Raw genomic sequence first — 23,459 nt, forward strand, 5'->3', positions numbered from 1 at the left:
ATCATGTAACATCTCCAGAACTGGAAAGACGTTTTTACATGGAACAGCCAGCCTGATAGGCTCAGTCTGGTAAAACCAGCACACGATAATATATTAAAGAAGATCCTCTGTGCATTACTGTTTGTCAGCGTCTCATTTACATCTCTATTTAATTTCAGTGTTCAGTGCAAGGAGACTAATTAGTGTAGGCTTTCTTCTTTTTTTTTTTTTTTTTTTTTTTTTTTGCTTTCAAAGGGAACTTTTGGTCCCGATTTGTTGAATAAGTACTTCCTTTTTCTTTGCATTATTTTACACATGGTGAGATGAAAATATTTATTTTTTTAGACATTGTCAAACATCTGAAAGATTATTTTGCTTTAATGGCCCAATATATTGCAAGCTAAGATAAGTGTTCTTTCTTTTTTGGTTGTTTGTGGTTTTTAAAATTATTATTATTATATGAAAGTCCTCACGGCAAAGAATAGCACTTCATTTGTCAGAATTCATTGTAGCGTAGACTAGGCTTGGGCAAAAATATCAGTTTCTCGGTATGATAATTACAGCTTTAAAATGTGTTGAAATATATTTTTTAAAAAGAGGGGGAAAAACTATTCTGTTGAACGGTCATTTTAAACAGCAGAGAAGATGATAGAAGTGGGACAATTGTGTTTAAAACTCGAGAAGACCTCCGCCAAGCGCCATAAAATTTGCTGTCATTGCTGTCTTCATCCTACTCCTTACGCACAAAAAACAATAATGTTATTTTCTTCAATGTCTGAACCGAACAGCCCCACAATTCTCTCGCCCCACACCCCGCCATTCTCTCGCCCTCTTTCGTTGTCGCTCCCAGCGCGTACGACTCTGTGGGAGTGCAACAGTGTGCCTCCTGAGCCGTGTGTCTTGCCATTATGTGAATGCATTAATAATGCTGAAAATGTTAACATAATTCATTAGTTAAATGAGTTACCACCGTTCACATATTATTTTTGACAGCCCTAACTGTGAACCGTCATCACTTGCAGTTATCTTTTTATTGCTTCAGAATTATTTTCTGGCAGGACAAAAAGGGGAAGTGGGTGGATGACATCCGACAGCGACCTTCGCCGCTTAGTACTCGAGACATGCGTCCTGGCACCGGGAAATCAATTCCCAAGCTTATTAGAGTGAACTTAACTTGATGACATCTCCAACCTGTAGGACGTTGCCTTGTATTTGTCTGATCTCAAATGGATGAGTGCAGGGTGCTGCCAACGACTCGCGTTTCATGGCCTCTCAAACAAGGCAACACCGTTTAAGCCGCGCTCATGACACAATAAAGGAACTCATTGGCGAGCATTGGCGGGAACGCCACCGACCAACTGAAGCTGTCAGAGCAGCAACAATGACACCTTCAGAACAGATGAACCACATAAACATTTCAATTGGTCGGTTTGTTGACACAATTGGTCGCAGGGTGGATGTTCAACACCATTTACACCATTACAGTCGTCCCTCGCTACGTCGTGGTTCGAACACTGCACCCTCATTCTATCGCGGTTCTTCAAAAATGATTTAATTAATAAATTGTCACTTTTGTGGTTAAATGCAGCCTATTGTTAGTCAAAACATTTGCCTATATAAGCAAATTGTACGTATTCTTGGCCTAAATTAAGCATTTTCAATCATAAAAATGGCTAAATGAACGAAAATACAAATATAAGGCAATTTAGAAGATGTTATATGTAGGGATGAGCCGGATACTCGTTTTAGACGATCCGTTACGCATAATGCATTTTTTGCTGAGTACGAGCATGAAACGAGTGCAGCTGATTGTAATTATGTGTTCACGATTTACGCTCTGTAATTGGCCAATCACACATAGCGACCGCCCGTCCCCAGACAGACTGAGTTGAAAACAGCTCGTGACGCTTTGGTCACTGCCTCCACTCCGGATGTTATTTTTATTTTTTTAAGGTTTTCCTCAGCTCAGCTCTAAAGTTGCGTGGTAAACTTGTTTCGTTACATACGCGGTGCATTTGACAACATAGAGCTGTAAACGCCTCGTGTTGTGTTGGTCACTGCTGGGTTTTTTTTGTTCTGCTTGCTTCTAATTTGGCTGGTGATATAAAGTCAGTTGGAAAAATTTGCTCGTAGTACCAAACGCAGTGCTTTTGAGAAAATTACAGTGAACATGGCTGACAGATTATTTCAGATTATTTATTAAAAAAAATAAGTTTTGCACATCACCTACACACATACACAGTACACATGTAGCTGAATAATAAACAATAAACATAGCAACTTCTGATCAAACCATGTCAATTTCAGACTTGAAATAATGTACAGATTTAAGCCCCACCCATTTCCATTTAAACCACGCCCACTTACGGTTTATGCCTCGCCCATTCCAAGAGATGGGTGAACAGATACAGATAGCGGTGTACTCGCTCATCCCTAGTTATATGTACGGTATATGTACAAGTGTAATGTTTGTGACATGAGTTGTGGCTGACAGCAGCTCCCGTGTGATTGTTCACTGCATACGTGTTCTCTGCGCCACTGTAGTAGTATTCTACTGCACTGGCCACTAGGTGTCAGGAAAGTTTCATTGGGTTACATTGAGACAATAAGCACCAAGTATGCTGTCAATGCTAACGTGTGAGCCTTTATAATGTCTTATTTATGGCTAGTATGTCTTATTTTCTATTATTATACCAACTATAGAAATGATTGAACTGTTTTCCTAAGGCAACTAAGGTGTTTGTGTGACAGCACACAATAGCCGACGCATCCCGGAAAACATTTGGAAATTCGACAAGTTGAATGGCCAGCCCTCTGCTCTTACCCTTCTCCAACCACTGTTGTCAACGCCTCAGTAAGGAAAGTTGCTATTGGCTGTCCTCAAAGTCACTATATGATTTATTGGGCTAATTTGCATATGATGTAATTGATGCTGTAGGAAAAAAACTTCACCTTGTACAAAAAAGTGAGTAAAAACACCTTAATTATCTTTAGAACTACAAATGAACTTTGGTTTGTTCGTTTAAAATTGGCCATCACTTCATCAAAATAACACAACTTTAATATTTTATCTCAGCCAGCGCCTCTCAAAGTCTAGACAGCGTAGTAATTATATCCGGACTCGCCTCCAGCCTCCACCTTTTATCTTGCAGTTAGGACTACTTATTTAATTTATCACACCATGTTCTCCCATCACACGTTCTGACACACTAACAGGTAGGTGACCGAGTCCGAATGAGGGTTGACTGTAATGAGTAGGAATTTAATGAAGATTAACAAACGTTTATGTTATAGAGAGAGATCCACACCAGCGGCCTCGCACATGCGTAAGTCATTTTGGATGCGTAGAGCTCCACTCTGCCAAGGGAGCTGACTGCACACAGACCGCTTGTGACTGCTTTGGGGGCCGGGCGGACCTCTCAGCAGCACCCGCTGCTTCTCAGTGAGAACAGAAACTGCAGAACAATACGTGCCTTCACTTTTAACTCTCCAAATACCAGAAAAGTCTCCAACGATGCCAGAAAAAGTTGCTAGATTTGTCGCCAGTTGCTTTTGAGAAAATATGTCGCCAGGAGGGTTTTGGAAGTCAGCAGATTTAGCGACAAAGTCGCCAAGTTGGCGACACTGCCTCCAACCCTTCCTATGAGCTGCATTATGTAGCTATAAGATCCTGGAAATTATATGGTGCCATAATGACGTACATGTTTAGATTAATGAAAACAAATGATTATTTCCATAATTTATTTAAATGATACTAGGGCTACAACTAACCTTTCTTAGTTCATGAAACTGACACTTTTTTCCAGAATATATATGCCACTACTATTTTCACACGCTTTGAACCCTGCAGCTTAAATTATACGGCTAATTTATGGCTTAAAAGAACTACAGTTCCCATGATGCTTAGAGTGCAGAGGCAAGAAGTAGTGATAGGGATGCTAATATCATGTTTGGAAGTCTTATGCATTTGATCTGACAAATCTTATGTAAGTTTGATCAAGTGTAGAATTAATACAGCTTCTGCTTGGACTGCTTGGACCGCAGCAGCTGTTGAACTCCGATGAAAAGGTGTCTCATCTCTCACTCATTGGAGATAACGGGTAGCGCTCGGAACACCGAGTGTATGTGGGATTGCAAGGTTTATAGTGTGTCTTTCTGTGTAAGTATCCCATGTTACAACATGGACACCTGTAGCTTATAGACAAGTGCGGCCTATGTATGTACTTTTTTTTTTTTCTCTTTAGATTTGGTGGGCACAATTTATATTTATTAGTCTGCAATTCATGCTAATTGGTTAGGCCCTAGATGGACCAAATCAGTATGAAGCAAACACAGTAGTTTGGTCCCCAACAAATTAGAAAAGAGGCAAAAATTCCCATCACTGTTTTCCAAAGTTAACTCTGATATTTGTCAATATCATATTTTGCCCAAAACACAAAGGTAATAGGTTTGCTTTCATGAGTGACAAAGGAAAAAAAACATTTGAGAGGCTGAAATCAGAGGATATTTACATTTTAAGCCAAAATTGATTAGTCAAATACCAAAATAGTTATTGATTCATTGGTTACTTGTTGGAGCTCTAATGATACACATCTGTTTACTGAGTCTGGGAAAAATGTATGGCATTTTGAAATGCCACATCTATAGGAACCAAGTAATCTCACGCCACTTCACATCATCGTCAAACTGCTGCTTTATTGTAATAATCCTTCCTGGTTGCGTAAATGACATTGTGTGTGTTTCAATCCTGACAGGTGCTCATGTTAGGTGCTTGCGAACAGGAAATTATGCGCTCCCACTCAAAAAGCAGGAGCATCCTGAGAAGGGCTATTTATCACTAATTGCTGTCAAGGAGAACGTTGGGTGTGAATATTGAAATGGTGTGTATCTAAAGTGAGAGCACAAGTGTCAGAATGAGGCTTGCAGGACCGTGTGAGGAATAATTTTGCTGAAATCTTGGCTTTTTATTATGATCTTGGTGAGAACATAAGCAGCTGTAATTTGTCATTCCCAAGAGGCAAGAACATTTACCTAAAATTAAAAAATATTATTCTAGATATTACCGTTAAATCATTGTCTGATGTCTGAGATGCTGAGTCGAGGCCCACCCACCCTTTGCAGGCAAAGCCATTTCGGTTACTTGCATCCGTAATCTCATTCATCGGGGGCCGCTACTCAAAGCCCATGACCACAGGTGAAGGCTGAGACGTAAATGGACTGGTAAATTGACTGTGCCGCTCTCCTTCTTGCACTCTTTCTTTCTCATCTCAGCGGACCTGTGCAGCATGCCCCCCCTCAACGTTTGCTGATGCTGCATCGATCTTCCCTGACATGTTTGATCTACTCTTTCTTATGTTACAAGCAGATTTAACTTTTTTGGGCCTTGGCACATATTTCAATCACATGCTGCCGATTAGGGATTAAGGCATACTAATCAAATGATTGGTAGAAATGATTATTAGTTGTCTCGTGAAGCGTCAGGGGCATTACTTGGCTGCAGCCAGCAGAGGTGCCGTTGATTCAGTCTCAACTACTGTCAATACAATTAAGTAGATACAGTAGAGGCTGTTATTTCTGAAAGCAAATCTTAAATAACTCATTTTTAAAAATGTAATGATGATTTATAGCAGTGATTGTCAACTGTTGATCGGGACCCAAAAGTGTGTCACGGGTTTTTGCTTGGACCAAAAGCAATACAAATGTAATGACCTGATGTCTGTGAATGCACCTCGCGTTCTTGTCTGTGCTATTGGCTTGCTACGCTGCCACGAGGTGTGTGCCATGTTTTGGGGGGAAGAATATCGAGTGGAGACTTAAAAAATGGTTAAGTCCGTCCGACACAGGTATCTGTGGTATCTGCTGGCGAAGAGCTCGCCATAAAGAGAGTGCGATGTCTCACCGCTGCAGCTCACGTGTTGCAAACAGTCTCTTTAAACCAGGGATGTCCAAACTTTTTCCAGTGAGGGCCGCATATTGAAAAACGAAAGGATGAAAGGGCCACTTCGATATTTTGTAAGATATGCGAAGAAGCTTTGTGATACAAAGTACGTGAAAAGCCTATTAGTATGAACTTGAACTTGCATGTCTTGCATGTTAATTTGCGTCGCCGCTTGTCATTGAGCGATGATGGTGGGTCTCGCAGGAAAACCAGTTGACTGTCACTGGTTTAGAGTTCGTAAACAGCAGCACTGCAAGTGTTGAGTTTCACATCAAGAGCTGAGTAGCACGATAGATATTTTAACTGGCATGCAGAGGTAGGAAGCTGCTGGACACTGATGAGACTTGAAATGGAGCTACTAGCATAGATTGCACTTAATAAAATAAATGCATTAGGAGGTTGGCCGCACGGTAGCCTAGTGGATAGCATGTTGGCCACGCAAGATCTGGGTTCGAATCTCAGTTGGGCATCTCTGTGTGGAGTATGCATGTTCTCCCCGTGTGTGTTTCTACACATGCAGGTTAGGTTAATTGGATGTGAGCGTGAATGGTTGTTTGTCTATATGTACCCTGTGATTGGCTGGCGACCAGTCCAGGGTACCCGTGTCCAGCATACCCATGACCCTAGTGAGGATAAGCGGCATAGACGATGGATGGACATTAGGAGGTTTGCCCACAGCCACAGCTAATTGACCTGGCTCTAATTAGAGATCCCGGCGGTTATTTAGAGTAGACCACCCGCTCAATGACTTAATGAGGCATTACTTGGAGTGTTTATGGTAGTTTGCTGTTTATTCAAGTCTAGTATCAGCATGCACCTGACGACGGAGGAAGGGGAAAAAAATCCCTGTTAAGGAAGAAACCTCGGACATAACAGAGGCTCGGAAATGTAGGCAAGGGCCTTTCTGCGCTTTTCTAGCTTAGTGAGAGGTTTTGCAGTTGGAAAAGTTGACCAACCTTCCGCTCTTTGTGGGTAAATCCTAAGGGGGGAAAGATACACGGGAGTCAAAGTAGAAGACACGGGTGTGCAATTTAGGAAGAGACAGCAAGGTTAATCAACAAAGTTACCCTTGCCATTTTGACATTAATTTTATATTCTCCTGCCTTTCGGAAGTTCCCCGATTCGCCATTAGGTTCCGCAGCCTGGAGCTTGGCTGGCGCTCAGTCTTTTGTCACAGATGCACTTAATGTCGGAAGATGAGTTTAATGGCGGCATAAAATGTCCGCAGCCTCGGGTGGTGAATGCAGATGGCGCAGACTTGCGTCCTGACAGGTAGAAGCGAGCAGTGACAAATGAGCGTGATCAGTCCCGAGTAATTGTTTGAGGAAACTCGGGCATGCATACAAGTGCTTATGATATACGCATGCATATGTCCCGTAATTATTTTCCTCGCTGATTATAATGTGTGTGTTTAGGAGATGGAATGATTGTCTTCGTCAGTGTAAAAATGTCCCCTACTGTTAGCATTTAGACAATGCAGTCTTTATATTGTTGACTGACGACTGAACGTGAAAGTTGTCATTCTTCCCCCACCTAACTCAACATTTTGTCAGCTCCAGCGCGTACAGCCGGTCTCATTGCACCGTTGTTTATTCCCGGCACCGCCGTGCAGGTGTGTGTTAGCATGAGCAGCCTGGTAATAAACCACTGTGAGCTGTAAAATAATGAAAGTAATAAAAGGTAGATAATTGGCTTTTTTCCCGGGGTTGGTGGTATGGATTACTTGGAAAGTGTTTAGGGAAAGGGGGGTATCTCAAGGCTTAGACAAAGGTGAAAACTATTTAAAGGTGATGGGGGGGGGGAAATGGGAAAAGAGAGGAGGTGTCCAAGGAAAAAGCGGACAACAGAACAGAAGCATTCATCACATCCACCCTGTTTGCTGTTTCCCTTTGTGTAATAACAGTAAAGAGACTCGAGAATGAAGAATCTGTGTGGAAAATTGAATTGAATTGCTAGTAATTCATTAATATTCAGTAATATTAGCAAGGTGTTACAGTACCGCTTTCAGCCACAAGCTGGTGTCACACTACATCTATTACACAGTACCATCTCTGTCCTCCACAAGGATGAAAGCTTTTGTCTGTGTGTGTGTGTGTGTGTGTGTGCGCGCGTGTGCTTGTGCATGGTCAAGCAAGCTCTAAATATGGGAAATAAATAAAGCGAGCGGCGGCCTACTGGCTCATAACAGTGAATCTACAGTATGCCTATGAAGCAACTGTCGCCATTTATTTACAGCGGAATGCAACCTCTTTTAGTGAGATGATTTAAAATAATAATTTAGAGCATGTATTTTGTAGCGTTAAATAGCACAAGATGTGGTAAAAGGCTTGGAAACCAACCTAAATGTGCTAGATGTGCACCTGTTGTAGTAATCTAATTTCATTTACTTTCAATTCATTTACTGATGTATAAAACCAAAAAAAAAAGCCCAACATTAATTTAAAACCACAAAATGAATACTGACTCACCGTCGGTACGATAGTGGCGTGGTTTGATGCGGGTTTTTACTGGATCGGACAGAAATGCCAACAACATCTTCAGTGCCATTGTGGAAAATTCTGAGTAGTTATTTTTCATTTTAATGTGAAAAAACCCTACTTCTCCCCTGCACACAACGAACACACGAGTGTTCTACTACGAGCGAACTCTGGTCTGAGAAAAGAATTGTTAATGAACCCTGTTGGATTAGAACACACAAGTGGTTTGGCTCGATGTGACTTTGACCCCAGTTTGATATCAGAGTAAAATAAACGTCTTTGTGTATTATTTTTGGAATAAAATAATCACTCATCATTTATTTCCAACACTGATATATTCATTTACGTAGGATTCAGTGTCGTTATTTGCAAAACCGTTGCTGGGTTTCACGTGACATCACATCCGGTTGTCGTTGGCCCCGCCTCCAAAGAGATTGAACAACTGTATTCGTAACTAGAAGTTATGTAAAATAGATAAATACGTACAGTCGTTGCTCGTTTATCGCGGTTATTTGGTTCCAGACCCAACCCTGATAAGTGAATATCCGCATATAAAACCTCTTTATGGCTTTCTAAATACGATTTTTACCATGATTAGAGCCCTGTAGACATGAAATGACACCCCTATAGTCACCTTTATACTCCTATTATTCTTTGTTTACACCACATTGCACAACACTGATGCGCAGGCTACGGGATCACTGCAGGGACACGAGAGACGGCCGCCGCTTTAAACATAGCATGCTACCGAGCTAACTAGTTCGCCTCAAATTTATTTATTCCAAACTTAAGGGTTTCAAATGGACTGTGAAAGAAGGACAAAGTAAGAAGTCAAAAACCTACCACTTCCACACGGAATGGGAGGAGAACGTTTCACTTTATGTCGGCCATGCTGTGGCTAACTCCATGCAGTGGGAAGGTAATGTAATGCCATGTCGTGTCTCATCAGTGTAACATTACTAATGCCTAGAGACCAAAATGCTACATACTGTATGACGTGTCTTTCAATAGAGTCAAACCTGTTTATAGCGGCCACTGAAAGGAAACGGCAAAAGTGGCCGCTATAGACAGGTTGGCGGCCATTTTGAATTTGTGCGCACACATATTAACATGTATTCACAAAAAGACTGGAGCAAAACCAAGAGACATAGGGGAAAACGCTCTGACACATAAACAGGTAGGTAAATCTAGGTAACAGCTCCGGTGAGGAAACTAGTAATATCAATAACAACAATGAATCAGCGCCGCACATTCGACGGCGCTGGCCTTTTATCCGCCACAAATGTTAATTGACCGCAGCTGCGTGGCCACCAGGCACGAAGCGACTGCCTCTACCTCCCCAGAGAAGGCACAGCCCGCCAAATAAGAGCGCAGGACAGGGGACGCTCGCTGCTGTCCTGCAGAACGTCACATATTTCCATCTTTGATTTTTTTTAAAACACGATTTTAAAAGCAAGAAATACAAATTTTAGTGAACGAGCCTGAGGATATACTGTATGTACAGGATACGCGTGAAGCAGTCATGAATGGGTGTGTGCGTGAACAATTGAGTGCGGAGGAGGTGCGAAGATTGTCGTAAACTAACAATACCATCGCTCCTTTCTTATTGAATGGGCTTCTAATCTCTAATTAGTCGGCAATTAAGTGATATTTCAGATGTTTTATTCAGGTGTTTTGGCTATTTTAGAATCTATTCACGGCATAGCAAAGTGGGAGGATTACCGTTTTGGCCGTCATTGAATCTTTTCAGGGCGACATTGCAAAGTAAGAAGACAGCTTTTTTATGTCGAACTAGGACTCACTAATTAAAGTGCACACACGACGGCTTCATTGCTTAAAAAAGCAAACTTTTTCGTGCATGAAGCTTCTGCTTGAGTCGGTATTTTGGCCGCTATATGTGGTCAGATATTGACCAAGGGATACAAAATGGGTGGCCGCTGGCCGCGTTAGACAGGCGACCGCTATACACAGAGTCCATAACACGCACATTTTTTGCGGGGGATTTTTCAGTGTCCGCTATAGGCAGGTGGCCGTTCTATACAGGTGGCCGCTAAGACAGGTTTGACTGTATTTGTTTTGACTAATATGGTCTATAGTCAACCACAAAACAGCGGCCATTTATTAATTAATTTTCGAAAAACCGTGATAAGCTTGAGGGAATGATGTTCGGACTGCAATGTAGCAAGTGACGAGTGTCTTCCTGAAAACGCCATGACTAAGACAGTCCATCATCATGGGGGAAAAAAAAAATTCAAGGAACAACCAAAAAACACAAAAAAAGCCACCTTTCCCAATTCTTCACCTCCTCGTTCAAAGGAACAGACGCCCACAGTCATTCTCTCGGAGACCAGCGTCTCTCTTTGCGGTATCACCAGGGCGGCACCAACCATCGCCACAGCACCGGACTCAGAGGGTGTCAACTTGAGAGAGACAGGGGAGGAAAAAAAAGATATTGAGGTGCTGCACGACTTGACATGAGCTGTCTGCGAGAACTGCGAGATTATTGATCATATGTCACATATAAACACTCGCCCAGACGCAAAAAAGTGGAAAGGTTCACTAATATTAGCTACAGAAACTGCAGCAAAAAAGGCAGTGTGACAGGTGCCTCAGGTGTGCCCTGCCGCTCGTATCCAGGAGGACACATTAGGCTGTGATAATGCCCGTGCAGTGTGGTGACTGTCAGAGTGGCAGGGCATAAAAACAGAAGAGACAAAAAGGGGCCAAAGGAGAACTGTAGCGAGGCGAGACAAGAGCTTGTGTGGGGTGAAGGGGGGGGGGTGACAATAGAGGAGCAGAGGGTTTTGAAGAGTGACGTGCGGAGGGGTGAGAGGGAGTTGTAGAACGAGAGCGGGGTGGCATCAGCGGAATGAGGTGCCATTGTGACGCTGCAAGAAAGAGATTCAATTCAAGCTTTTCAGCAAGAAGTCTGTTTATTGTCACTTGTCTGAGTGATGCTCTCTTGAATGTTGGAAAAGCAGCAGTAATAGAGAGAAGCTTGACTGTCCCGTGAGGAAAATTGAGGAATAATTGGATTTTCTTTCCTTCAATGTGGTGAATTGAAGTGCTGTTAGTTTTCTTACTGGTGTATGAAATACTTTTGTTCCTCATGGTCCGTGTCATGGACAAAAAAAGCAGTAATGCTGCAAAGATGGCATATGATATCTGATATTCTATGCTAAGCAGTGACACCACATTAAAGCTGCAGTCTGCCTTGATTCACCAACCCAAATAGCACACACTCTATGCTGGTAAAATGAGTGGAAAAGGTAAAAAAACAAACAAACAAAAAAAACTAAAGAATTAAAACAAAATTTTGGGAAAAAATAAAACTGATTTCATAGTGTTTATTTAAAAAATGTCATATATTCTAAATCACACCACAAATTGCAAATTGCAATAACAATGTTGCTCACACTAAATATTCACACCAAGGACACAGTTTGGCCATGTTCACTTGAAGGTTTTGCCAGCCATTTAGGCAATAATGGCTGCTTGTTGACTCATTGACTGTTCAATTAGATCAGGATAGCAAGCGATTTCAAACTCAACTGGAGAAAAAATAAAAGTAAGATGCAATATTTACCATTGCGTGTTTGCTCGCTCAGTGCACACTGGCCTTGAGGATGCGGAGTCATCACGGCTATTCTATGTCCGCCAGACATTTGGAACATTTCTTTTCACCGAAAGTGAAATGGCGCTTCAATTTGTGTCCTTGGGACAGAAACACATTTGATGGTTACATTTTTTTTATCACAGTTATAGAGCTATGTTGAGCTGTTTGACACTTTTGTTGTTGTTATTTTCCTCGTATGACGGTGTCAGTCGAGGTCTTTGACCAAATCAGACGTAACTGCTCCAAGTCATCACTTTTGAAAACTCAATTCCATGTAGTAACTTTCATAAAAAGAGCATACAAATATGATCAGAGAGAGATGGAAAGAGAGGTTGTGTCGCAGCATTGAGGCTTTTGGTCGTGGTCAAAATGTTTTGGAACACATGCTACCATACATGTAATGCAGATATCCTTATAGTACAGATGCTCCATATTGACTTTCTACCGATATTGTCCAGCACTTCATTCCCAATACCGATACCGTTAAGATAATGTATTGTAACAAATGAACACATTGTGGCCCTTTTATTGTGATGCATTTCACAAATAAAGAAATACTGCAATATGCAATGTATATTAAAAAAAGTCCCATATTTACATTTTGAACATTTCAGTCTCAACAAAATAGTAATTAAAAAGTTATGACCAATAGTCAACTTCTATTAAGTAAGACAGGTTAGTCTTAATAAATTCACTAACAAGAATCCAAGTAAATAATGCAATTTGGAAAGCGGCACATTTCTATGTCGCACAAACATTCGTATGAGGACGTAGTAAAGCGCAAAGTATGAAACTCTGGACCAATACAATCAGTGAAATGATCATCTGGGCTCATTCAGCATGTCAAGCATGAAGGCTGCACTTTCATTGCAATCATTGCATATTAACAGTGCATGTTGCTGTGTGTAGCACAACATCACTCGCGTGTGATGGCATCGGCAGAAATGTCATTTGTCTGCCAATATTGACCAATAATATCGGTCGGCTAATGTTATTGGACATCTGTATCTCTTCATTATATATTTTTATAAACCTGAATGTCCGATCCCAACAACATATTTTTCCATATTTTTGCGCAAGAGGTTAAACAAGGTGATGATGCAGCTCCCCACTAATGCATTTGGCTTCAGAGCAATTTTAAGCCATAAAAACGGCCACTAGGTGGCAGAAGTGCATTAGATAAGAGCTCATGTGGACTGAAGAATCACACATGACAGGAAGAAGGAAGTGGGAGAGCGTGGAGGAGTGTAGGGAAATTTTAACGCACGCATGCACACACAGTTCCAAATGTGAAAATTGTACATAGTTCATGCTGTTATATTTGTAAATAAATTGTGATTGTGATGTTAAAAAAACACCTTTTTTGTGTTATGTTGTGGTATTGTTGTTTAGATATTTTGTTTCAAAGTGAAAGTTATGCTTGAAATGTATATTTTCACAAAAAGCTGTTTTTCTCTCTTTTCTGGTTGGGAACTGATATTTTCCTGAAACTTACCTATGTTCTACTGCAGGTTACTAAATAATGGAAAAACAAAGTTTATTTCGGTGGGTTCATGTTTATATAGCCATAGAACACAATATCCTGTGTGAAAGATCAGTCAAAATGGTCTAAAATGGCCGGTCCTTAAGGTTTATGATAATTATACAAACGATCAATGTCTTACAGACAATTAATTGCTAAGTTGTAAAGATGTTTCACATGATGGAGGCCATGTTTTTCAAGCAATCTTGCTCAAATTGTTGTCATATTGTTGATAGCACTGGCTGCACAGTAAGGGTGCGTGTCTTGACACATACTCACCCTTTTGTGTACAGCGCTTTAGGAGTAGAAGAGTAGTTAGTGGCTAGTAGGATGCTTTTTCACGTCTGTTATCAGTGCTTTCTTTTCATTCTTCCTCTCCAGGGAGCCCCGCCGTCCGACCAGCCTGCTCCCCGCCGACTGCAGTAGCTCGGCTCTGCTTTCGGGTAAGGACGACGAGCCTTTACCTTCCGGGGTGGAGACCCTGCCGCTGCGACTGATGCAGCAGGATTGCACCGCCGTCAAAACGCTTCTTTTAAGACTGAGGCGCACCCTGCAGGAGGTGGGATTATTACATCAGTGCTTGTAGAAAATGGTGATCTATTGGGTTGCAGGGTCCTTTCAGGTTGTAAAAGCAGAAAGTTGTTTAAAACAGCAAGGCAACGGGGTTAGGGATATACTGTATGTAGTGATTACATCTGGACGCATTCACCCAGTGTTTTTTTTTTTTCTTTTTTTAATTAGCTTGATTTCAGCTCCATTAAATCACATCCTCTCTGTCTCTCTCTCTGTCTCTCTCTCTCTCTTTATCACCTTTTGTAATTTAATCAGTATTGAGATAAGACTTTGCTTTTAAATTGCATTTGAAGCACTTGTACTCCCCCCACACAATTTGCCTTTGAAGCTGCTTTCTTTTAACATTCATCAAAAAAAATATACGCTTAATTACATTTACATGGTTACATTTGTTTTGGTATACATTAGGATTGGGCGATATATCGATGTTTTTAAAATATCGATATGTCTTTGAAGCACGGCATCAAAAACAAACATATCGTTCATGTCCACTGGATTTGCACTGTTGTCTTATATTTTGACACGGAGGTCTGTCTCACGCATCACTCCTGTGTGTGTCAGAGCTCCTTAGGGGGGCTGCTGCCGTGACCCCCTCCGTGCTCGTGCTCTGTGCTAGATCTGGCGACATTCCAAACCCTCTTGGCGACATATTTTCTCGAACTAACGACAAATCTGCCGTCGTCTGAGAGTTTTCTGCAGGTATTTTTTGAACATAAAAGTGACAGCAAAGCCCCCATAGTGGAGATGCACGCAGCCTCGAGGCGCGATGCCACCCTGGTGGATCCCGCTCTGTAAAACTGGGCGAAATGGGAAAAAAATCATTAAACTCAAGCTTCGATCGGACTCGGTCACTTACCTGTCAGTGTGTCAGAACGTGAGCTGGAAGAACAATGTGTGATAAATAAACAAGTCGTCCTAACTACAGGATGAAAGGTGGAGGCTGGAGTCAAGTCCGGATGTAATTATTACGCTGTCTAGACTTTTGAGAGGCGCTATGAAGATTATTATTGTAAATTATAAATATATTATAACAAATTATAAATTAAACTAATTTTATTTTGATGAAGGGATGGCCAAATTTAAGTTAGCAAACTAAGAATCAAGTTTATGTGTAGTTCTAAACATAATAAAGGTGTTTTTATTCACTTTTTTGTCTCTCCTATGAGGTTCTGCTTTAAAAAAAAAAAAAAAAGTAGTTCAAAGTTAAGTATTTTTGAGTTGCTGCTGACATTTAAAAATGTCCTCTTAAACGGGGCACTTCATTTCATATGTTCGTGCTTTTGGTATTATTAGCAGAGGATTTGAGCATGGCTAAAGGTTTGTCATAAAAAAGATTGACGACTAGATTTTACTTTTTCTATATTTCTAAAAAAAAATGGCCTTTTATTTTAGCAGCTTTTTTTCTTTTTTTACTTTAAAGAAACAACTTTGCACACATATATGACTTTAACTTTGTCTGAACTCACTTTGTGGAAAAAAATACCGGGATATACAGGATGGGCCAAAAGTAGCGTTACAGTTTATTGTTAAGGTGAAACAGATAATCGTCCATTCTTTTTTTTTTTTTTTTATTTTACATATAGAAAAAGTCAAATATAATCACCAATCTAAACAATGAAGGAACTGTAACCCTACTTGTGGCCCACCCTGTATATGAATATTCAACATAAATATATTGGAATATGAGTTTTGGTCCATATCGCCCAGGCCAAGTATACATACAAATGAAAGTTTTCTTGTTTATTTTATGCTAAAAATACTACCACTCACTAATACCTTTCCTTTCGCTGACTAAGTGCAACAAGACATCTACATTGCAAAAGAGCAGGAGAAGCTTCAGTTTGTCTCCAAAGAGCATCCATTAGCGTTGTGTCATCAAAAACAGGTGACTGGCCTGTACCAAATATAACTTTAATACACAGGCTCACAAAAATAGGAATAAAAGCCTGACCAGGCCCCGGCCACACAGTGGAACTATTAGCGCCTCTAAACTAAGATCAAAGCTCGCCGAGAAGACCTTTCCGTGTATTACTGTCTGCGTGGCTTTCTCCCTTGCTGTTTACTCCCAGGACTTCTGCGGAGACATGAAAATGATGAAACGATAATTAGGAGTGAGAGACAGAAGGGAGAGCAAGAGAGCGGAACATGAATATAAAACGGCAAATACGACATTGCCCTCTTTTGCTTTCTCTTCTGTTGTGTCATCAGCGTCCAGATTTGGTTAGCTTCCATTTATGCAGCATGTGACTCGCCAGGGCCGCGTCCTCTCTGGTTTATTTTCTTGACCTTTACTCCCCCCATTGAGTGCCCGTTCTTCTCTTGAGTTTATGCTAAGCGGTGCCATTTGTAAGGATGAAAAACAAACAGGTCGCCTTAGTCTCAAAAGAAAAATAGTAGGAGGTGGCTCACGACACACAGTTGTCATAGCGCACAAAATAACACCAGCTAGCTTTTCATTTTGACTGTTTTATTTTAGCATGGAGTGCACTGCCACCTATGACGACGGTCCTTACTCATTATCCAACCCACTGTCGAACAGAAAAACACGCCTACAGTCATGGCTAAAAGTTTTGAAAATGACACAAATATTAATTTTCACAAAGTCTGCTGCCTCAGTTTTGATGATGCCAATTTGCATACACTCCAGAATGTTATGAAGAGTGGTAAAATGGATGGCAGTGAACTGCAAAGTCACTCTTTGTCATCAAAATGAACTTAATCCCCAAAAACACATTTCCCTGCCACAAAAGGACCAGCTGATGTCATGTTAGGCTGGAGTCGACTCTGTCATCCTGACTGAGTGACAATAACAGAGTGGAAGCTTGGTATCATTGTTCAGTCATTGCTTAGCACAAAAAGGGCTTCTTCACAGGCAAGGACATATGGGATGGCACCTAAACCTAAACCATTATACCTCCCATCAAGGAATAATAATTGGCCTACTCTGCCAGAGAAGTATTTAAAGAAATACTTTGATAAACGCGATTAGTGTTCCACGATCTTCTGTTGTCAACATTTACAGTTGTTCCTCACTACATTGTAGTTTGAACATCACTCCTTCACTCTATCGGGGTTTTTCAAAAATTAATTCCTAAATGACCATTGTTTTGTGGTTGACTATGGACTATTAGTCAAAAATATTGAAAGACAAGTTACAGTATATGAAGTATTCCGGCCACTCTGTGTTCTCCTCCCATTTAGTGTGGAAGTGGTTTGTCCTTCTTCCCCACTCCGTTTGAAACACTTTAAGTTTAGAATAAGTAAGTAGCCTGCACAAAGTGGTGTAAACAAAGAATAAAAGGAGTGTAAAGGTGCTATTTCATGTCTACAGGGCTCTAATGGGAAAAAAATGTATTTAGAAAGTCATAAACAAGTTTTCTTTGCTCTAACTACAAAAATATCCGGTTTATTAATATGAAATCCTACAATTCACCTATCGCGGTCGGATCTGCAGCCAATTAACCGTGATAACCAAGGGACGACTGTGGATGGAAATGGTGTGGAGACCAGTTTTCAGACTCCAAAACCCTGCTGTCATATAAACGAATAACTTAAAACATCACAGTTAATATCTGTCTTCATTGAAACAGTGCTGTAGTAATTGTTAAGTGCTACCTCGGTTTTCATTATTAATGTGTTTTAAAAGGTTATGAGAAAACTAAAAGGTACGAAAACCGAGGCAATTTTTCCCTTAGGAAATAATCTGAATCCAATGACTGTAATTTCTGGATTGAGCGCACCTGAATATAAGACGCACCAGCCAAATTTAAAGAGAAAAATACATGTAAATAGAAGCCACATTTGTCTATAAGCCGCAGGTGTCCACATCGTAATATGGGACATTTAGTGCACAGAAAGCGCTTACACAGATTTTTAAAACTTAATTAAATACAAACTCTTTTCCAAATAGTGCCGAAGAGTGCTTGTAACACGGCTCGTTAAACAGTAGCCCACCAGAAAAGTCGTTGTCATCTCTGTCTTTGTCGTCCTTCCGCACTAAAATGCCTTCTTCAGTGTTGGAACCGAACCTCACCACACAGCCCGCAAGTCTCTCGCCCTCTTTTGTCGCTCTCAGCGCCACCCCGGCCCCGAGGAAAATCGGCCCCTGAGCCTGTGCTGTCATCCCCACCACGCAGCTGTCCAGCCTCCCTGAAACCCACAGGCGACAGTGGACCTCCCGACTCCGCTCCACGCTGCCAAGATCCCCCGGCAGACCCGAGCAAAAGCGGCTTCAACCTGAAAGCCGCATCGCATGCACCTCTCCATGTGTTCTTCATGCGGAGGGTGCGCGCACAAAGCGCAAAATGACTGCTCCAAAGCACACGAGATATCGCAAGACTGTATTATGCACTCTATAAGTAGCGGCTTATACACTGAAAATTACGGTAATCTCTTCCAGACACCCACAAATACTAACAACAACTACATTTTATAGAGAATAATGATAGTTTTACATGAAGGGAACAATGCAAAAATAATTATAAATGATGTATAGATGGAACTTGTTGATGCAAATCTAATTCAATAGTGATTCTCACCTTCTTTATCAGATTATTGGCCCTCACAACTTTCTCTGGCCCCATGGCGTGTTATTTAGCAGTCACATTCAAAAGAAAATGTATAGACAGTGAGTCAGCAACACGTAATGTGCTTTGTTTGGGCACCCGATTTTGCGGAACGATACAGTACAGGGCAAACGGACTCGTTTGTTACATGCAAAACTGAGGCAAATTTTCACCAAAAAACGAATCCTATACAAACCGGGGTGTACGAAAGTAGAGCTGTGACTCTAGTTAAGGGTTATAGTGCGTGTCAATTCTGAGTTAAGATTGTGTTATTTTTCCCCATACACAGACCCTTCAGGAGTTAGTGATGTCAAATGTGGTAATGTTTCATAATTTCATATGGCTTCTATTTGTCAAACATGGATTTTGGTTACCTATGGGGGCCCTGTCTGCTGTAGAATGCTCTGCCCCCAGCAGTTAATTCAGTTGGGTGCCCTGGTAGAACATTTCTAAAATGCCGTGATCCATGCGTTGCTTGATTGGTGCCTAATACAACCAATCCCCATTTGTCACTGTCATCTGTGGATCCAAGCATAACGGTCTGATGGTGCCATTTGGAAACAGCATACTCTCACCGTCTTGGGGGCGTCTGCTTCTATCCATCCCAGTGACTCCTAACCTCCCCCGAGGCAGCTGCTTGACTGGTGGAGACGGCTCATTCTGGCTGCTGCTTCTTCTGCCAAACGTTTTCATCATTGTCAATTTAGCTGCGGATGTTAACGTTTGTGGTGCATCAGTGTACTGCCAACAGTTGTCATTTGGACTGAAACAGTCTTGCTATTTATTTGTAAGTCAATCATTTTTAAATGAACACACCTTTACATAGGGTTGTGATTAAAGGGGAGTGTCGGACGACAAAACCTGCTTTACTTTTAAGGCCATTCATCATTTTTTGACATTTTTTGCCTCTGGGTAGTGCAAGTCATTACAATTTAGCTCTCAGGCAGTTACCCAACCCCTTCCCCTTCACACAATCACACACACACACACGCACTCATATCCTAAATCTTTTTTACTTGAACCACATGTAATTGGCAGGAGAGTCTTGCCATATAAAGCCTATGGGACTCCAGTGACCTTATAGCCAATGTGTTTGTGTTTTGAAAAGGCCGAAAGATAGACGGAAGACAGCGCGCCTTGTCTCCCTCCATGAGGACAGACATTGATCACCAGTGGCACATTTAGGGCCACATCACACCTATAATACTGGGAGTTATTGCTTTTTTTTTTTTTTTTTTTTTTTAAAAGGTCAGCATACCTAATAAAGCACTGAGTTTATGCTTTTCCAAGAACTGACGTGTCTCACAGGTACCTTTTTTAAAAGATGGATGTTGCCAAAATATTTCCAAGTATAAGCGATGCAGCTTTGATAGCTTCTTTTTTTGGAAGGTCTCGCTCTAACTGAACTGAAATGAACTTGGTAGAAATGAGGCTTATCTCTTCCCGACCATGCAAAGTGAGATGTGGCAAAGGACATTATAATCCAGGGGGGTCCCACGGACACTTTTGTTATTGGCCCACCGCACGTTCACAAAAGTAAAAATATGAGAAAAAAAGTTGTAATCTAACGAGAAAAAGTTGTAATTTTACAAAAATAACGTAAGAATAATAATAATAATATTAAATATTAGAATAATAATATTAAAATATTATAAAAAATAACCGTTTTAGCAGTTAAAAGTTGAAACATTAAAGAAAAAAAGACACATATCTAAAAGGCGTAATATTATGAATAACAAACAAAACAACAAATAAAGTTGTAATGTTTGGAAAATGTGGTTGCAGAAAAAGTTATGTTACGAAAATAATGTCAAAATATGGGAATAAAGTCATATTTACCAGACGAAAATATACAAGTGTAGTTGGAAAATGTAAAAATTGAATTGAAATATTAAAGAAAAAATATATATATTTTACATTTTGTAATATTATGAGAAACTAATTCAAAATAGTAATTTTAAAAAGCAAAATTTTAATTTTTGGAAAATTATGTTGGGGGAAAATTTACAAATGTTATGGGAATAAAGTAAAAATATGGGAATAAAATCATAACATTACGAAGATAAAATTTACGCAGATGATTTAAAAAGAAAGTTTAAATATTTAGAAAACAAACAGCAAAAATAGGGAAAAGAGAAAAGGCCGACGTTCATTGTAATAATATACTTTTTCATCTATATCACAAAGCTTTTTTTCTTGAATTATGTGGCCCTCGCTGGAAAAAGGTGTGGGACCCCCCCCCGTTATAATGTAAATACAATTCAAAATGCCAATTGTCCTTTAAAAACACATGTCAACAGCCAAAAATGTTTCAGAACAATCGAAACAGAGACCTATAATGCCATTCACATTAAAAGTACACATTATTCTTGCATTTCCATAGAATATTTTGCAATTAATGAGTTTGTCTGCCTTAGACTAACAGCATTGCAGTGTGCCTATGCAGTGTTTTGTAAATTCTGCTAGACTGACTACGTAATGTCTTATTTTACAGAGCACAGAGACAAGTCCTGCCAGCAGTCTTCAGTCTCTACCCATAAGCCCTTGCAGTGAGAAGTCCCTCCCATTTAAGGTAAACCCATGACGCTATGAACATATGCACGCGAACACATACCTGTACATAGATGAAGCATTGTTAGACTACTGGTATAAATGCAGTGGAGACACCAGTCCAATTCTTCTACAAAATCCTTTATTAAGTGGACATGCAATGTTTTAAGTAACATTTTGACATTCTTAACTACCATGTACGGGTAAAAAAACAAAGAGTTAACAACTGCATAATACAACTAAAATAAAGTTAAACTACTTAACGGAGAGGAGGAAACGGGCAGGCGTTTGCAGAGTGCTACTGTCCCCTCGTGGCGTTTTGTAGGCATCTCTGAAATGTCTTAGTAAAAGTGTTAGTGTGCAAACGTCAACGAAGCATACAGTGCTGCCCCCTACCTGCACTGGGTAAGGCAGACCACAACCTGGTGAGGAAATTACCTATAACCACATTCTCATTCAGGAAGTTGTCCCCTGAGACTGCCTTGGGCCCCCACAATGACCATGTTGAAGAAATGGTCGCCTGCACCACAGAATACATCAACTTCTGCATAGATGTTGTTGTGCTAGTAAAGACTGTATGCTGCTTTGCTAACAACAAGCCCTGGATAACAAGTAACATCAAAGACCTTCTGAACCTTAAGAAGAAGACCTTCAAAGACTTAAGCGGGTACAGAAGAAACTAAGAGTCCAGCTAAGGGCAGCAAAGGAGCAGTACAGAAGGAGAATAGAAGGGAGGATGCAGAACAACGACATGAAGGAGGTGCAGCAGGGAATGAAGACCATCACGGGCTGCAGATCAAAGAGCGGTGCCCACACTGAGTGGGATGTGAGAAGGGCAAACCCATTAAACCATTTTTAACAGGTTTGACCAGCCCATCCCATACCAAGTAGCCCCCACACAAGTCACCATCACGGAAGGGAACACCTCTGCTCACCCTCCTCACACAGCCCACAATAACAGCGGCTCAAGTAAGTGCATCGCTAAGAAGGCTGCGCCCCAGTTACCTTCTGATATCACAAATCACAAATGTATCGTTTAAAAAAAAAAAACAAAGATATCTTTCAATACATATTTCCAGATGATACCATTCAGCCCGACTGGGATTTGAACTGCAATCTCGACCAAGAGCTACCAGTGTTACTTCTGATCTATCCAGCCGCTCACTGTGGCCGCACTGCATGAACGAGGACTTCTCTGTGAGACCGAATGGGTTCATTGGGTGATGCTTGGCCGATTGAGGACCACCGATATAGAATATCCTATTGAAGAGAAGAGAAAAGATTGGAAGAGTCTGCGATGATCTGCACGCCTCCTCTGTTTTTCTCCACCGAGTTAAGCCACACTGATGAAATGAAAAGACATCAAGCACAGAAAAAGGGAGCGGAATGGACAAATGATTGAGCGAGGATTATAATGAAAAACGTGATACAATAACGGAAAGGGTGGGAAGCAGCCATAGATGCAGAGATAAACCATATCCTACACTCAAAGTGTTGGTGCAAAGGGCAGCACTCGTTTCATAGCGTAGTTGCAATCTAAGCGTGTGTCACCAGTATATTTTCAAAAGTCACCCTTAATGACCCATGACTGCTCTTTATGTTTAGTTTAACACAATCTTCATCACTCAGTTGGCACTCCATGGTAGAAAGCAACCGGAGAATTTGCAAAACAAATGAGCTAGTCACAGAATGTGATCAGCTGGACTTAAAAAAAGAACCCCCCAGCAATTACCAATTAGTTTCACACAGTTTCAGAGAGCAATTGTATGTGCTGCCCTCTTTACTGACCCACATGGAGTCTCGGTGGCTGAAATTTAGGCTGCAACGCAGCTTGAAGACTCACGTGCTAACAACTCACATGGAGGGAAGTACGGACGTAGGGCAGGAAGCTGATTGAAAAAAGTAACACACAGTGAGAGCTAATTACTTACTGTACATTGGGACAAAAGTGTGACATTTAACTTTAATAGAGGCTTTGCGTGTGATATGATGATGATTAAGCCATCATTATGTAGCCCGCCCAAGTGCTATTGACGTACTGCTTTCAAGATACAACCAATCAGTGGCGCTGTGTTAATGAATGATTGGCAGACTGGACTGTGAAGGCGGGACTTGAAAGAGAAATGCCAAAGAATACATCCTTCCTGAGCGCGATAGAAATATAAAATGGAGGTAATAAAACCCGGAAGATCCCTTTTGGATGCTTACTGTGTGTCATAAAACCAAAGACGTGGCCAAG

General features: G+C 40.9%; 1 protein-coding gene across 12 annotated transcripts in view; it reads left to right on the forward strand.

Annotated features, from left to right (window-relative positions):
• ccser1 (coiled-coil serine-rich protein 1) overlaps positions 1 to 23,459 on the forward strand; it is a 140,072-nt gene that overhangs the window by 28,404 nt on the left and 88,209 nt on the right. For all 12 annotated transcript variants that reach the window (XR_008570094.1, XM_054774139.1, XM_054774138.1 and 9 more), the window contains exons 7-8: positions 13,914 to 14,091; positions 21,165 to 21,242. Coding sequence is in view for 11 of the 12 variants with exons in the window: in XM_054774139.1 (XP_054630114.1) it covers positions 13,914 to 14,091; positions 21,165 to 21,242 (256 nt within the window). In the remaining variant the exon portion in view is untranslated. The remainder of the gene's footprint in view (positions 1 to 13,913; positions 14,092 to 21,164; positions 21,243 to 23,459) is intronic.

Source organism: Dunckerocampus dactyliophorus, chromosome 4, assembly GCF_027744805.1.
Source record: "Dunckerocampus dactyliophorus isolate RoL2022-P2 chromosome 4, RoL_Ddac_1.1, whole genome shotgun sequence".
NCBI classification, from domain to species: Eukaryota; Metazoa; Chordata; class Actinopteri; order Syngnathiformes; family Syngnathidae; genus Dunckerocampus; species Dunckerocampus dactyliophorus.